Source organism: Otolemur garnettii, unplaced genomic scaffold (assembly GCF_000181295.1).
Source record: "Otolemur garnettii isolate 467f Iridium unplaced genomic scaffold, OtoGar3 scaffold00013, whole genome shotgun sequence".
In the NCBI taxonomy this organism is placed as follows: domain Eukaryota; kingdom Metazoa; phylum Chordata; class Mammalia; order Primates; family Galagidae; genus Otolemur; species Otolemur garnettii.
In genome coordinates, this window is record NW_003852408.1 from 27,572,256 (window position 1) to 27,590,782 (window position 18,527).

At 38.0% G+C, this 18,527-nt stretch overlaps 1 protein-coding gene across 1 annotated transcript in view; it reads right to left on the bottom strand.

Annotated features, from left to right (window-relative positions):
- The window catches only part of ABI2 (abl interactor 2), a 123,323-nt gene that overhangs the window by 3,373 nt on the left and 101,423 nt on the right, over positions 1–18,527 (bottom strand). The window contains exons 7-9 of the mRNA XM_003785014.3: positions 15,857–16,015; positions 7,232–7,318; positions 2,336–2,509 (exon numbers count right to left, since the gene is read on the bottom strand). Coding sequence (XP_003785062.1) covers positions 2,336–2,509; positions 7,232–7,318; positions 15,857–16,015 — 420 coding nt within the window. The remainder of the gene's footprint in view (positions 1–2,335; positions 2,510–7,231; positions 7,319–15,856; positions 16,016–18,527) is intronic.

Consider the following 18,527-nt stretch of genomic DNA (forward strand, 5'->3'; position numbering starts at 1 on the left):
GGGCTGGGGATTCAAACCCGCCACCTTAGGTGTACATGGCTGGCGCCTTAGCCGGTTGAGCTATAGGCGCCGAGCCACCAGTTCTCTTTTATTGTTATCCTATAATTTTACAGGAAGTATGCAGCAGTGTTAAATGTAAACAAAGAATAATGGGGTCATACAATGGTGGCAAACAATCTCTACGAGGACTCAAGTTATTGTTTCTCATAATGTAAACTGAAACAAGGAACAGCAATCTAAACAAAATCTCTCTACAGTCTAAGGTAAGACTCTTATCATTTACTCACCTCTGTATATCCCTGGCACCAAACACAAGGCCTACATTTTGGAAAGTTAAGCATCTTCTGCAAACTAGTAAATGACAGAATTGGGATTTGAACCAGTTGGTATAACTCTAAAGCCCAGACTCTTAATTAACTTCTGCCTTGCCTGCATTCTCTCTTTTTGGCTGTTCTTGTTCATTCTAATGAAGCAAGCTGCCAGAAAGTGAGCTGCCCTATGGACAGGTCCATGTGGCCCAGAACTGTGGGAAGCCTCCAGCCAACAGCCAATGAGAAAACTGAGGTCATCAGTAGCAATACATAAGGAACTAAATCTTGCCAATGACCACAAAAGTGAGCCTGAAAGTAAATTCTCCCTCAGTCAAGCCTTGAAATAGCTGCAGCCTGGACTGACACTTTGACTGCAGCCATGTCAGAGTCCCTACATCAGAGGGCCCAGCTAAGCTACACAATCTGGGAGATAATGTGTTTTCTTTAAGCCACTAAATTTTGGAATAATTTGTTAGGCAGCAATAGACAACTAATAGTTTTCATCAAAGTTAAGACTATTTGATCTAGGCCAGGAGCAATGGCTCACACCTGTAATTTCAAGACTCTGGGAGGCTGAGGCCAAGTAGACTGCCTGAGCTCAGGAGTTCAAGACCAGCCTGAGCCAGAAAGAGACCTTGTCTCTAAAAGTAGCCGGATGTTGTGATAGGCGCCTGTAGTCCCAGCTACTTGGGAGGCTGAGGCAGGAGAATCACTTGAGCCCAAGAGTTTGAGGTTGCTGTTAGCTATGACCCCATGACATTCTACTGGGGGCAATAAAAGTGAGATTCTGTCTCCAAAAAAAAAACCAAACAAAAAAAAAGTCTATTTGACCTAGTCCCACATATCTGTTGCTCTGTTTTGTTTGCTTTTTCTTCTCTTTTCTTTGTGCCTCACTTTGGACAGCTCCTATAACCATGGCATCAGTAATGCTTCTCCTGGGCCATCATTTCAGATATTGTATGTTTTGTCTCCAGAAATTCTATATTGGTTTCTCTTCCTCATTCTTTTAAAAAAAATGTTACATTTCTCTCTGATGTTCATGTTTTCCTTTACTGATTATATGTGCCATTTATAATAGCTATATAATAGAAAACAATATTTTGTATTTCCTCCTCTCTGGGGTCATAGTCTGCTAATGCCTGTTGTTCAATGTCTAGAAACTATTATGTGTTTTTTTTAATTCCTGCTTTAAGAGGAGGTATAAATCTGATTACTGTTGCCTATCTTGGCCAGAATTAGAAGTCTACTATTTCCCAGGTGATTCTAATATATAGCCAGTTTTGAGGTAGGTGCCTGTAGTCCCAGCTACTTGGGAGGGTGAGGCAAGAGAATCACTTGAGCCCAAGAGTTTGAGGTTGCTGTGAGCTATGACCCCATGACATTCTACTGGGGGCGAATTAAAGCTGCTAAAATGGATTAGCAGCTTTAATTTCCTTAACAGAAAATTTCCTTCTAGACAGCATATTTTTTATGAGCTGATTAGTCCTGATGAGATTTTGGAAATTTGTGTCCCAACATGCTCTGTCATGGTTAGTAAATATTCTCAGAGAAAGTTTCCACTAAAAGAAATTTAAAAAAAAGAGAAACCATTATTCTTTGGAACAAAATTTCATATGGAAACACTTAAACCGAACTATCTAAGATGACTCAAAATACTGTTTGAAAGCATGAGAGTAGGAATAACTAATAATTTGGAGAAATAATCCTCTTCCTGAAACCAAAGGAAACAGAAAATCACTCTTTTTGTGATCTTTCTCTTACAGAAACCATACACAAAGAGTATGTTCACAGGAACAATAGGTAACCATCGATTAAAAAATACTGAAATCTTCAAAGAATTTTACAGGTGTGACTTACAAAAATCATGAACCTTATAGACTAAATTAATAAAAATGTACAGATAATACACATAAATAAAACTTTACTTATTAAGAAAAAAATCAAGATTTTCTTCCATACCAGCAAATTCCATTTCTATGTAAAGGTTTCTTCCCATCCCACCAGACGATCCTTCTGAAACTTACCCTTTTCTAGGTAAGACCTTGGAGCCCAAGGGGGGTCCTCTTCAGCATAAGGATCACTATACTCAACCACAGCAGCTTCCTCCTCTTCATAATCTTCTGGGGGAGGTGGCGGAGGGGGGGATTCATCAAAGACTGGTTCTTCCACAGGTGGTGGTGGAGGTGGTGTATCTGAAACTAAGAATGTATCAAGCTGAAAACAGAACTACATATTGCTATGCAAAGTTCAGTATTTCTCCTTCAAGCTTCTAGGTTAATAGAATATAAAACTAGTCTTAAAAATAATCGTATGTCAAAACATAAGTGAGCAATCAAAGTCTTCCTGCCAACTATAATGTTCTAAATCTCCAAGCATAACTTCCTCCCTGCCTCTCCTGTTAGTGCTGATGGATGCTGAATAAAGTTGAGCCAAAATAATTAACTGAGCCTTGGAAACTTGTTTATGCTAAAATAGAATCCTCTTTTCAAAGAGAGCTATACAACATACTTTAGCTTTACACTAAGCTTTACACTATATCCAAAGAGGAGTTATCAGAAATATTAATAATTTGGACATTTATAACCACATTTCACTTATAATAAATTAGAACGAGTCCAGGGAATAGCTAAATTTTAATAATCTACTTTCCTCTCAATAAATTTTTTAAAATATTTTATCAAATTGGGTAAACTTAGGTAATTTCATTCATGAAGATGTTTTGTTTGTTTACAGAATGATTCTGAATTTCTTCAGGCTAACTATCCAAGTATACTATCAGAGTGATTTAAAACATTTTAAAATATCTCTTATAGAGATCTGCTTCCACGGCTCAGGTACCAGCATACAGTACATCTAAACAACTAACTTCAAAAGTCAAAGCTTTCAAAATGCTTGGTATATACTGGAGCACAACTCAACAGAATAAAATTAGTTAAGCCTGCATTCATCAGCTCCTCAGTTTTAACAAACAAATAAGCACTAATTCTTATTTATGAGGTACCAGTATTGTTTCTGTAAAATTCTCTGAGCAATCTTGTTCACATTCTAATTTTTTATCAAAGCTGCTGATTGAATCAAATGGATTTTAGAAGACTGCTGATGCCTGGTGAGGATCAGTCACATCAACACCGTACACTGTCCTATCTCAATATTCTTCCTATCTGGTATGCCACTCTATAAACCTAACTCAATAAACAAAAATTCATTAGTTCTAATGGTTATTGATGTTTAAAAGACATAGATATGTGATCTTAGCATATACTTTATGGATGAGGTAAGAAAGAACAATATATCCATTTGTATTTGTAAGGTAAAAAGACTGACATTAAACAAGCACAAAAATGCAGATCCAAAGAAACTTTCAAAACAACCACCTTGAGAAATGACACTACAAAATTAAGATGCTGCCATTACTCAATTTTTACCTTTTTAATAACTGTGTTACATTCAGTTTACTACAACTAACATAAGCTACCATTTTTTGCTTAAAAAGTTCTAAATACTTCTAATATTTCATTTAATCTTTATCTTGGGAGATGATGTTTTGAATCCTCATTTTATGGATGTGTAAAATGGGGTTTTACAAGATTAAGTATTCCTATAGCAAGGACTCTCAATGCCTGTTATCTTAAAAGCTATAATACTATGAAATGAGATAAACTCAACAACTGTAAAATCATGTTTCATTATTATTAATTCAACAAAAATCAACTAAGAGTTTGCTATGGCTAGGTATTATGCTCAGCACTGAGGAACAGAAGTGGGTAAAAGTCACAGATACACAGACAATAAAACTTTCATTTACAATTAAGTGTAGTGCTTTACGATATCATGGAAATACACAGCACAGACCAACCTCTTGTGTGGGTGAGGAAAGGCTTCCTATGACCTGAGGGATGAGTAAGGGTTAACGGGAGAAGAGGGTAGGATGGCATGGGGGGATGTATTTGATGTAAGATAAAGAATAAAACAAGTACAAAGGTAAGAAAGAAGGAAACTTTCAAAGAACTGTGGAAAGTTCATTAGAAAGAGGCATGAGGAAGGTGGAGAGGAGTTGGCAGGAAAGGGCTTAGAACAGTTTGTACTCTAGCCAAAGAGCAATGAAAAGCTGCAGAAGGATTTTAAGGAGAATAATAGGATCATTACCATGATTCTTACCCTGGTAAAACTGGTTCACTATAATCGGTTCCAAATGATTCCAGACTTCTTCCAAATTATCAAACTTAATGCAGAGTAAATATGTGCTACCACAGAGTATCTTCAAAATAATATACCTGAAAAGCTTTGAAGATAATTCCAAAAGTATATATCTTTCTACGGTGAATGTTCTGAAAATAACATTCATTTGAATGTCTAAGTCTGCTAAGTTTGTAAAGTCAGTCACAGCATACTTTATACACAATGATTTTTATTTTGCACTTTTTTTATGTGAAAAATGTGTATCACCATAGAAAGAAATGAAAAAAACTATGCCAAAAGGCAATCAATTGTAACACAGTGGCCAAATAGAGAATGGCTTTTAAAATATAGGTAGTGCTACTGCTATTAATTAATGTTTTATAATTATCTACTTAAAACTTTTTTTTTTTTTTTTTTAAGAAACAGAGTCTCAACTTTATTGCCTTTGGTAGAGTACCATGGCATCACAGCTCACAGCAACCTCCAACTCCTGGGCTTAGGCAGTTCTCTTGCCTCAGCCTCCTGAGTAGCTGGGACTACAGGCACCCACCATAATACCCAGCTATTTTTTTGTCGCAGTTTGGCCGGGGCCAGGTTTGAATGCCACCCTCGGTATGTGGGGATAGCGCCCCACTGAACCACAGGTGCTGCCCTCTTCTTAAAACATTTCTATTTTATTGAAGTGCATGATTACCACACTTCAATAAAACAGTATTGGGGGGTCTGGTCTGTTCATGAAACATTTTGATGTTTCTATACACTTTGCAACTTCCACTAATGTCTAGTGAAAATTAATGACATCCTGTTGTGTAATCCTACTCAACTTTTAAACCTAATTTTTTGCAAAGAAAATAACCATTTAGTTCCTATAATAAACATTCCTGTTTGACTGATAGATCAGTCTTCAATTTCAGTTTCCAGATCTGGCCTTTACTCCAGAATCTACTCAAAACCACTTTGTTCTGTTGAGCAACACCACATCATAAAAACCAAATGTAACAGTGACCTCTATCCCATATTTGACCACACAAGCCTGGCAACAGGACATACTGTAACTGTGCTGAGTGCATGCTAGACTAAGTGAACCTTGCTGAGGGGACATTTTCTCTCTGGGGTACTGGGTTCACACACAAGCCAAAACAACACTGGGTCCCAATAGCACAATTTAAAAACATGTAAAACCTACCTAATCATATATGAAAAAGTTCTTAAATTTACCAAAACATCTTAAGAAATCACAGTGTGATAAGCATTATAGGTGTGCATGCATGAGGTAACTTCCAATAAACAGAAGTAAAATAGACCATTTTCAGAAAATAGCAAGTAGAAATCCAAAGGCACCTAAAAGAGCCGCTGAGCCCTCAGGCCAGTACAACTGAATTATCATCAGTTCAAATACAAACACATCTTTAAAAAGGGTATGTCAATAAGGGAGTGATGGCTGTTAGTCAGCTACAGAAGTACAAAAAAAGAGGGCACCTGTGGCTTAAGTGGCTAAGGCGCCAGCCACATACACCTAAGGTGGCAGGTTCAAATCCAGCCTGGGCCCACCAAACAACAATGATGGCTGCAACCAAAAAATAGCCAGGTGCTGTGGCGGGCGCCTGCGGTCCCAGCTACTTGGGAGGCTGAGGCAGGAGACTTGCTTGAGCCCAGGAGTTGGAGGTTGCTGTGAGCTGTGATGCTACAGCATTCTACCCAGGGGGACAGCTTCAGGCTCTGTCTCAAAAAAAAAAAAGAGGGACCAAAAGTACCTGCTATGTGTCAGATGCTTTTATAAGTACCGGGGACACAACCAGCAAACAAAACAGGCAAAAAAAAAAAATGAAAGAAAAAAACCCTGCTCTCATAGAGCTTATATTCTAGTTGGCAATGCCATTTCTAAAGAAGGAGGAGTCCTAAGCAACAGATTGCAAATATTTCTATCCATCAGTGAGGGCATTCTTGTTATGAGATATATACGTTCGGTTGTGCTGGCCTAATGCCATTAAATCTTTAATATAATTCCCTTACTTCAGATTTCATGCTCATCACTCAACCTTATGATTATGATGTGGTTTCTCATGTAGACAGCTCGCAAGAAAAGAATTCATCCATCATGCAGATTATGTTCATATTCTCTGTGTCAGCAATTCCTCATTGAATATTGATACATGGTTCTTGAGCTTCCTTAATGCTTCCCTAGTAAAAGACTAAATGTGTCAATAACATCAGTTATCTGATTCTGCAGGGCTCAATACTAGACCACAGGCTAAAATAAATTAATTGCCAATCTATGAGGCCTTTTAGGAGACAGATGGCAGCTTGGTCCTCGGACCCTACCATGACATGGCCCTTTTTATACTTCTGGAGGAAGACTCTCAGGCCATCTACACTACCAACCCCTAAAACTCCAGTGGTAAGAAACAAGACTATTACTTATCTGAGCAAACTAGAGAAAAAAAGATGAGCTAGCTGGTGATTAAAGAGTGTCACCTCATCCAGATGTGATCTTCCTTTACTTACATGTGCTTCATTTTACATTTATTTGCCTTACCTTCACTACTATATTTTAAGCTATTCAAAAGTAGAAAATTTTATTTTAATTATATTAACACCCCTACTTGCTATTCAGACAATGGCTGTTCACAATATTCAAATATTTAAAATATGAAGAAATGAATGACCATTCAGTCAATCTTACCTAAATGACATTTTATACCTATAATCTGATCTACAGCATAAAGAAGACACAAACTTACTATTTTCTTGGACTCTGGCCACAAATCCCATTAAAGGTAACTGAGGAGTTCCCTGTAGGATGGAGGGAGGAGGAGGAGCGAGAGATACTGCGAAAACAAAACAAAGTGCGGAGGGTGAGGGATGAGGGCGCGTCACATTAGAAGGAAAGGGTAATGCAGTAAAATGAATGCACAAAAGAGGGAAATCTCTATTCACAAACATTTTATAAGTGATATTAAGGATGCTCTTTTGATGTGTCAACACATAAAACAAAGCACCTGGGGAATTTTTAGTAAGTTTTTAAAACTTAAAGCACAGGAAGCATTTATCATATATAGATCTACCCTAACATATGACAATTGACTTTGTTCATATTGATAACATGCCTTCTCAAAGAAAGAATTTCTACAGATTACCAAGTTGGTTTCTGAATTTTCCTTAGAAGGCTATAAGTTTAATCTTTGTCAATAAAGAAGGGAAAAAAACAATACATCCCAATACTTTAAATTTGCACTTATTACTGCATTAACACAAATTAATTGGTTCTTCATTCATTAACTAAACAATTATTTACTGACTTCCTACTAAGTGGCAACCACTCTGCTAGGAAAATATATCAAAACCATTCTCTCAAGAGTCTGGTGCTACATCATTACAATTTTTCATGATTCTAACCCACTGGTACATTTCCTCCCAGACCCTACAGAAAGGTGCTGGCCTTATTCAAATAATCCCATTCTCCTTCCCAAGGTGTTTTTCCCTCCACCTCAATCACCTAGCAAAGTGCCTAGACCTAGTAAGCCTTCAATCGTTGTTTCACACATATAAGTCTCTGAACAAGCAAGGTATATGCCAAGCAATCTCACAGGATTAACTCTACAGTCATAGTTTCCTTCAGAACGGGTATAAAGTATGGTGTGTGCCTCCTTACTGAGCATGCCTTTACTAGCTCCAAATTACAGTTAAGATTAACAAAACTTTAAAAATACATCTATTTCTTCTGCCCTTAAGGAGATCACATTCCACTTGGGAACAGAAGAGAAAGTAAAATCTTTTTTTTTTTTTTTTTTTTTTTTGAGACAGAGCCTCAAGCTGTCCCCCTGGGTAGAGTGCCGTGGCATTACAGCTCACAGCAACCTCCAACTCCTGGGCTCAAGCGAGTCTCCTGCCTCCGCCTCCCAAGTAGCTGGGACCACAGGCACCCGCCACAACGCCCGGCTATTTTTTGGTTGCAGCTGTCATTGTTGTTTGGCGGGTCCAGGCTGGGGATTCGAACCCGCCACCTTAGGTGTACGTGGCTGGCGCCTTAGCCAGTTGAGCTATAGGCGCCGAGCCAGAAAGTAAAATCTTAATGATATTTGTAGTAATTCCCCGAAGGTGGTGGTGGTGGTACTGAGGAGGGCTACAAAGAAGTAATTCTGAAGAAAGGGAGTTCACCAGGCAGACAAGAGGTTGAGAAAAATAATCAGTGAGAGAGAACCAAGTGAGGGCAAAGACTGAGTGTCATAAAACAGCATTACCAGTACACAGGACCAGAAATGTTTCCATATGTCTAGCATAAATACCTGAAAGAGAAAGTAAAACACCTGACTGGGTAGATATGAAACAGGGAAGGACGCTATATGCCAGGTGAGGGAGTGCTTAGACAGGCCAAGGGCAATGGTTCAGGCCCGCACTCTCGGAGGCGGAGGCAGGTGAATTGCCTGAGCTCAGGAGCTCAAGACCAGCCTGAGCCAGAGTGAGACCCCATCTCTAAAAAGTAGCCAGGTGTGGTGGGGGCGCCTATAGTCCCAGGTATTCAGGAGGCTGAGGCAAGAGAATCACTTGAGCCCGAGTTTGAGGTTGTTGTGAGCTATGACATCACATCACTCTATACAGGGTGACAAAGTGAGACTCTGTCTCAAAAAAAAAAAAAGATTAGTCAAAGAAATTGGATTTTAAAGTCACTCAGCCTCAATCTCTGATGTGCCAATTCTTGCTGTTTGGCAGCATGTCAGTTAATTTCTTCCAGCCTATTCTATAAATGTGAGATGACAAAGAGATAACATAACCTACTACACTTACTGGTTACAAAGATAAAAAGACAATGGGTGTAAAAAGCATGCAAGGGTGACAAAGTGCGAATGCCCCAAAACAAACAAACAAAAAACAAGTTACAGAGATATTAGTCATCAGTCAGTCCAGAGACAAAGTTAACACCTTAGACAGCTGCGAGGGGAACATATAAATGCACCAGCAGAGTTAAGCAGATCTTGGAGAATAGCTAGACATAAGGAACACAGCATTATCCCCCTACAAATGGGTATCTTTCTTTAAAAGATACATTTGGTTAGCTTCTTCCCTAAAGTTGTAATTCTTAGCAGTAAATCCTTAGCCCCAAGTGTCTGTCTCCCACTTAGAGGCTTGGAATGGAACAACTGTTGACATGTTCCTAATACCCTATTTTCTAATATGTGAGGTAAGCAGAAGTCAATGAATACAGAAGGTAGCAGAGACAAAATATAAAACTGCAGCAGACAGCAAGTGGCACCAGGAGAGCAGAGGTAAGATTCACGTTCACACCAAATTAAGATGAAACGCTTCTGTTGGCACATATCCCAACCTTCCCTGTAACAGAAAAGTAGGAAATTTCCTACTTCAGTCATTGTTTATCAAACAAAGCCACAACCTTCTGGTACTTGGCTAAAAAAGAATGATTAGGTGCTTAACCCCCATTAGTCTTGTTGTAGGAAGGCTAAATTTTTTTTTTAAGATAAACATGCTTATTTCTTTTCTAGTTTTGAAAATATAAATCTGGACTTGGCGCCTATAGCTCAGGGGCTAGGGCGCCAGCCACATACACCAGAGCTGGCGGGTTTGAATATAGCCTAGGCCTGCCAAACAACAACTACAAACAAAAAAAAGCCAGGATTGTAGTGGGTGCCAGTAGTCCCAGCTACTTGTGAGGCTGAGGCAAGAGAATCACTTAAGCCCAAGAGTTTGAGGTTGCTCTGAGCTGTGATGTTACAGCACTCCACTGAAGGTGACAAAGTGAGATTCTGTCTCAAAAAAATAAATAAATAAAATAAATCTGAAACTACAGTGGTTTTAAGAAGGCCACCAACAAAAGCCAGGGGAAAACCAATCTCAGATCTCCCTTGAACAGACTGAATTTATAACAACTTAAGATTTTTTTCAAAGCTAGTGTGTAACATGTTTAAAAATTCAGTTCCATCTGGGGTTTAGAAAGGTGATCCTAAACTCTACATTTTTTACCCAGGGCAAACACTTAACATGGTGGTCCAAATTAATTCAGATACCATAGCCCTGGGAGAGGGCAGTACATAGGATTTCATCTAAACAGAACATCCGTGAACCAGAATATATTGGCCTATATAGACAGAACTGAAAATTCTAGGAGAATTTAAGCAGAATTTTGATGTAAAGAATTACTTGCAATATCCAGTTCCGGTCCAAGTCATTTTGTGCACAAGCAAGAGCAAAAAGTAACTTTATAAACTTGTTTTCATTCCATTTAGCTAAAATGATTTCTCATGTAACAAGGCTTCCCCTGTAACCACCAAAAGGTCTCCAAACTTAGTTTTCAGTTATACTCAGCTATATTATTTTCACAATACACAATAATGAAGCTAATGTAAAGAAAGGCTCACCAAGTGACTAGACTCTACAGCGATCATAAGTAGAACAGTTATAAGAATGATAGCTATGTGATCAGAGCAAAATTTACATACAAACACTTCCAAGCAAACTTAAGAGATGAGTCTATGGCTGGTGAAATGTACAGATTTTCTACGCATAACCTTTCTGGTTATTTATAAAGTTCTCCGAAGCATCATTTTTGAGGTTTAGTGTTTTTAAAGGTTCCATTCAAAGAGTTTGGAAAAATAAACTCTTACAAAATTTTAAACTCTTAGGAGCCCTTACATTTTATTTTTACAGTTCTATAAATACTGAGAAAATTAGACAAATACTCAATACTATTTCTAAAGCCACTAAAGAACATCACCTTTACAAGCCATAAAGACTCATGACAACCCATTCAAATTTAGATGCTTATATTTTATGTTCCAGTGATAGAAATAATTTAAAGCAATTTAAAGAGTAAAGTATTTTCTAAATATAAATAGCAACTCAGAATAAAGAGTACTTAAAAGTTAACTTAACATATTAATAAGAAGAGCTTTTCTAATGAAAAAGAGTGTAGCTATCAAATAACTATTAGTCCTGAAGTCTCAGAAGAGTTTAAAACATTGGATCATTTTTGTTATTTCTTTTCAAATTAAAAAAAAAACAAAACACCATATGATGTTACCGTAAGATACAGCAGCAGATCAAGACACACGGTATTAAAATATAATTTGTGTCCAACAGTGAAAGCGCCTATCTGGTTTAACTGGTTAAGGGGTGGGGAGCCTTCAGCCTCAAAGCCATTACGTGGCCCTCCAGATCCCCAAATGTAGCCCCTCAACTAAATCCAAACTTCACAGAACAAACCCCTTTATTAAAAAGATTTGTTCTGTGAAATTCGGATTCCATCAGAAGGCTACACTCAAGGATCCAGCACACCCTAAAGATTGCCTAAAATAAGTATTCAAAACAGCTTCTTGTTACTGTTCTTATTATTGGCTATTTATACTTTGCTAAAGCCCACATCTGTATTCTTTTGGAGAGTTATGGTAAATAATGCTGTAAACTTTACTAATCATTTAGAGAACATGTGATACAGCTTTTCTTTTGCAGTATCACCATGCCAACATCATTTCTACACTGTTTGTTTTCAGTGGTTTTTAAAACCATTAATAAATCCTGACATTTTCCCTCTAAAAAACAGCATACCCATTAAGAAATTCCTGTCTCATACAACTACAGTCGTATCTGCTGGAACTAACATTCCACTGATTTGTTAAAAGCATTTATTGCAAGAAAATATGAGCAGTAAAATACTGCCTACTTCCTACTAAAAAGCCTTAGTACATACATACGTGCTTATACTTAAATGTTAGTGATTCCTTACCAAACAAGGTTTATGTATACATAAGTTAATGTATGTGTACAGATACATATGTACAAGATGCCTCATATTTACATTTAAAGTAAAGATTAACTCATTAGCTCCCTATGTTGTTTCTATGACTTTCCTTACTACCGCTAACGTATATTTCTATTACTTTAGTTGGATTAAATTAAGAAACATTGAGAAACAAAGGAATTTTAGTTATTTCCTGGTCAATAATTTGTTTCTGAAATAGTATAATTAGTATACCAAATAACTGGCACAAATGGGTGTTCTATATTTTAATTCCTATGTCATAATCCTCTTTTTCAAACTCAAATCAAATTGTGCATTAATTAGTAGTAATATTTTTGCTAGATTTATACCTCACAGAACCCCATTGAATTTATATTCACATAAATCCCAGACTGTTAGCTCACTCCATCAGAAGCACTCATCCACATCCAAGTCCTTAATTGTTTAAAAACAAACAAAAAAAAGCTGTTCATAAAACACACAACCTGGGATTTTTGTTAAATTAGAAAATTAGCTACTTAAGAAACCTCAACAAATTTTCTAATTTTAAACATGAAAAAACAGGAAAAACAGGCTAGTGGTGCACACCTGTAGTCCCAGCTACTAAGGAGGCTGAGGCAAGAGGACCTCTTGAGCCCAAGATTTGAGGTAGCTGTGAACTATGATGCCACAGTACTCTACCCAGGATGACACTAAGAGACTCTGTCTCAAAAAGAAAAAAAAAAAAAAGGAAAGCGTAGGGCCAGTGGAAATAACACAAGAGATTTATATAAAATGTATTCTTTTTTTTCTTCTACAGGTGATATCTTACCATGTTGCCCAGAGTGGGAGGTGCAGTAGCTATTCACAAGTCTCACTGCAGACTTGAACTCTGGATCGTGACCCTTCCACCTCAGCCTTCCAAGTAGCTGGCATTGCACACAAATACTACTGTGCCCAGCTCTTATATAATATTCTAATGCAAATGAAGTCGAAGCACATCTAACAACCTTAGAACACTGGTTCACAAGGCATTAAGTCTTGCAAAAAGAGCTTTGTAAAGACCATGGTTTGTTTAAAAAAAAAGAATCAGTTTAAAAGAAGCACTCCAATTAACCAACTAACAAAGCTGTGGTCACCTTCTTTAAACAGTTACCAAATCCCTGGAGAAGAAAGGTGGAAAGTACAAAAAACTACAACTAAATTGCCTCACACATAATGCTGAAGACCCAATAATCCCACTTCACCTTACTAACATGAATGTGAAAAAAAAAAAAAAAAACTTCATGGAAATCATTCCATAAAACAGGATATATTTCTATCTTAACATATACTTTCAAGTGTGCTAACGTGAGATTTACAAAGAAAGAAGCACTGAAATACATATTTTAAAATGTACTTAAATATGTGCTAAAACAGCCTTCAAATAATTCTAACTACAGAGTTCTCATGGGACTACTTTGGTTATTCAGTACATGCACAAAGCATGAAATATCCCTGTATATATTTACTATGTATCATGGATAGTTGGTCTTAATCTGTAATAGTAAAACATCTCCCAGCTCCATTATACAACCAATGCATTTTGGACTAATGCCATTCTTTCAAAACTCTACATAAAAATAAGGCAAGTGGCCGTGTCCATAGCTCAGTGGATAAGGTGCCGGCCACAAACACCCAGGCTGGCAGGTTTGAACCCGGTCAGCTAAACAAAATGACAACAACAACAACAAAAATAGCCAGGTGTTGTGGTGGTCGCCTGTAGTCCCAGCTACTTAGGAGGCTGAGGCAAGAGAATCGCTTGCCCAAGAGTCTGAGGTTGCTGTGAGCTGTGACACCACAGTATTCTACCCAGGACGACAGCTTGAGACTGTCTCAAAAAAAAAAAAAAAAAGGATAAGGTAAGTGCATAAAAGCCATAGCAATAACTGTCTAGCCTTCTAAGAGAGCCAAAGACAGACTCTATCTTCAGCAGAACTAGGAAAGAGGCTATGTCTAATAAACTGAAATTTAAGAATAAAAACTGCATTTAAATACAAATAGCACTTAACACATTGCTGATTGGTAATGAGTTACCCAGTGACAGGGATAGTTTCTGCATAAAACTGCTGGTGATGGATGTGTTCAGACTTTAGAGATGCTAAGTGATTCTATATTATAATGAGCTGAAAGATGAGGAAGGGAGAAAGAATAAAATAGGCTGAATTTAGACAACTGGGAACTGAGACTGGGAGAAATCAATCAGGGAACAGCCTCACTTTCCTTGATTTTCCTTGAAAATCCATATGAAAATGATCACCAATCTTATTTTGTACATAACTGTAAGAATCAAATGAGACAATTAATACAAAACATTCTTTAGGTTCGGCACCCGTAGCTCAGCGGCTACGGTGCTGGCCATATACAAGGGGACTGGCGGGTTCAAACCTGGCCTGGGCCTGCCAAACAATGACAACTACAACAGAAAAATAGCCAGGCATTGTGGCAGGCACCTATAGTCCCAGCTACTTGGGGGCTGAGGCAAGAGATTTGCTTAAGCCCAAGAGTTTGAGATTGCTGTGAGCTAGGATGCCACAGCACTCTACCCAGGGTGACACAAGAAGACTATCGTGTTTCCCCCAAAATAAGACACTGTCTTATATTTATTTTTTCTCAAGAAGACACACTAGGACTTATTTTTAGGGGATGTCTTCCTCTCCACCCCAAAATGCATGGCGTGGCTATGCAGCATATCTAGGTCTTATTATTGGGGTAGGACTTATATTTAACAAATGCATAGAAATCCTGCTAGGGCTTATTTTGGGGGTAGGTCTTATTTTGGGGGAAACACGGTATCTCAAAAAAAAAATCTTTAAATTGTAATTGCTTAAGTAGAAGGAAGATCAAAATTCTTCAACAAGACTTCAAAGGACCTAACTATAGGTAGTAGCATGCTAGACAAATTTTGGTTCCATAAAACTCAAGGCTTATCAAAGACAGAATAAGCTGTCCCTACCATCAGTTGTTCACATATGGGTTTACTGACCTCTTTGGCAAAAATCCAGAAAAACACATTAAGTTGAGATGCTACGTCTGTAATAGAGTCTAATATTTGTTCTTGCTTCTGGAGACTAAGCAAAATAATGATTATACAAAGCATTAAATACATGCTAAATTAATTTTTACATGTTCATGCTGCAATTATTATAATTATTATACCCAGATCAATTTCTCCAAGTCTCAGTTTTCCCATAATGTGTTTGCTATGAGAATTGAGTAAGAAATAATAGTGTAATTGCCTAGCATATAGTAGCTTCAAAAATATCATTTCCCTTTTCCTTTGCCACTGCTAAACTCTGTTCATTCTTTGTTACTCATACAGCAAGGACAGTATTATTTTTAAGAGCAAATAACCACTAGCGCATTCAAAAGGATTCTGCTAGGAAAAATTAAGTCCTATAACTTTACATGGAAATCATGAATTGAATAAAAAAAAGTTAAAGATACAATATTAGCAACCTAGTACCCATTCATTCTTCCATTCATTCAACAAATAGTACCAACTACCTAGCATGTGCTAGTTATTGATAATTAGGGGACTTTCTAAATGAAAAGTTTTTAATTGGCACATTCTATAGAAGGCAAAAGAAAATCTAACCTGGATTCTGGCTATAGAAAGGTCCTCCATTCATTTGACTCTGAAGGCTTGTTTGTGAAGTTATGGAAGGAGGGCGTCTATAGGGCAATGAGCCTCCTATTGTTGGGGGAGTATGACGAGAGGCAGGCCTATTCATGCTGTAGAACTGAACAGGATGACCTGCAACGGGAACAGAACAGACGTGTCACAAAAGAAAATTACCTCAGATAATGAAATACTTTACCTATAATGCCTATATCTTAATAAGATTATTTAAAATGTTTAATTGCTATCTGGAAAACACAATACAAGGTGACAGTTATTGCTCAGCTGATACTATATCAAAGTGCAAAAGCAGTAAAACAAAAACATGATTAAGTTAGAAAAGCTATATGTAACTAGATTACTAATTAAGATTCTGATTTTATTAAATTAATGAGATTTCATAGGGTTTCAAAATCAGTACAATTTTTATCTCCTCCCAAAACAGCCTCTAAATACCAAAAACTAAACAAGAATGACATTTGTGAAAACAAAAGAAAAATATTTTATATACAGTTTTATTCCAAAATAATAAATAATGGTAATAGTATAATAGTATAATAAATTTAAGGTAGTAATTTGTTTAAAGGAAAAAGTATTTCAGCAAATAATCAAATGATATACTTCCAGATTAAAAATCCTATTTATTCAGTTGAAGAAATCCATCTCTAAAGCTAGATTATTTTGTTTTACAATTAAAGAAATTTATAATTATGAAAAAAACTAAAATACAAATCAACCAAAATATATCTAATTTTTTTTTTTTTTGGAGACAGAGCCTCAAGCTATCCCCCTGGGTAGAGTGCCATGGCATTACAGCTTACAGCAACCTCCAACTCCTGGGCTCAAGCGAGTCTCCTGCCTTAGCCTCCCAAGTAGCTGGGACTACAGGCGCCCGCCACAACGCCTGGCCATTTTTTGGTTGCAGCCATCATTGTTGCTTGGCGGGCCTGGGCTGGGGATTCGAACCAGCCACCTTAGGTGTATGTGGCTGGCGCCTTAGCCGCTTGAGCCACAGGCGCCGAGCCTCTAATTTTTAATATCACCCTGAATTGGTACATGTTTACCATTGATTTTACTATATTTTGCTCTGTTGAGAGATTTTTCAATAGCTAATGACAACTGGAGACATGCTTCCCTAATCCATCATTCCCCAATACTACAATCCAGTTCCTAAATTTTACCTTGACTTACATTCAACTGAGGGCCTAGACAGAGCACTACAACACCCAGAGAGCACTCCAGCAAGCAGGAGAGAAGGGAAAGGTCAAGGGAGAGAGAAGAGAGAGCGAGGGAAGAAGAGAAAGGAAAGGGAGTATCAGGGGAAGAAAATGGAAGGAAGAAAGGGGGCAGAGGAGAGGAGAAAAAAGAGAAAGGAAGAGGGAAAAGGGACGGAGGGAGGGAGGAAGAAGTGAAAAAGGAAAAAATAAAGCACTTGTGCCATACTCAAGAGGAAGCCAGAGGGCAAGAAGAGTCCACTGAAGTACGGCATGAGGAGGAGGAAGAATGGGGGGAGCAGGGAGTGGGGGATGAGGGAGGAGAAATAGAAGATACCAGGCACAGTCATCTATCCATCTGTGCCTAAAGTTATCTTGAGAACTTAAAATAAGCTACATGAAACTCAGTGAGACAAGTCTTAATTAATAATGTATAATTTGATGAATGCTTGTTTGCTTTGTTCAAATCTTCATGTTCCCAAACACTGCAATGATACCCTCCTCCAGCCTTTGTATCTCTCAAAGAGTGATACAAGTCTTATCTTTATTTTAATTTGTCACTATCTTCTTGGTAATTTTATCATTTAACAAAATCATAGAAGGAAAAAGCACTTCTGACCATTTTTCATCTATGTATGACTACAAAATGGTTTTACATGACTAAAATTGCTTTTCAGAAATTCCATAAATTTATCAGACTTGAATTCATATATTGTTACAGTGCCCATAGCACAGTGGTTATGGCGTCAGCCACATATACCAAGGCTGGCGGGTTCGAACTCAGCCCGGGCCAGCTAAACAACAATGACAACTGCAACAAAAAATAGCCGGGCAGTGTGGCAAGCACCTGTAATCCCAGCTACTTAGGAGGCTGAGACAAGAGAATTGTTTAAGCCCACGAGTCTAAGGTTGGTGTGAGCTGTGATGCCACAGCACTCTACCAAGGGCAACATAGTGAGACTCTGTCTCAAATATATATATATATAGGCTCAGTGCCTGTAGCTCAGCAGCTAGGGCACCAGCCACATACACCGAGGCTGGCAGGTTCAAACCCACTCTGGGCCTGCCAAACAACAACGACAACTACAACAAAAAATAGCCAGGCATTGTGGTGGGCGCCGTAGTCCCATCTACTTGGGAGGCTGAGGCAAGAAAATAATCACTTAAGCCCAAGAGTTTGAGATTGCTGTGAGCTGTGACGCTATAGCACTCTACTGAGTGAGACTTTGTCTCCAAAAAAAAAAAGAATATTACAGAAACACTCAAGATTTGCTATAGCATTTAATATTCTTACATATGGGCTTGGCGCCTATAGCTCAACAGGCTAAGGCGCCAGCCATGTACACCTAAGGTGGCAGGTTCGAATCCCCAGCCCGGACCCGCCAAACAACAATGACGGCTGCAACCAAAAAATAGCCGGGCGTTGTGGCGGG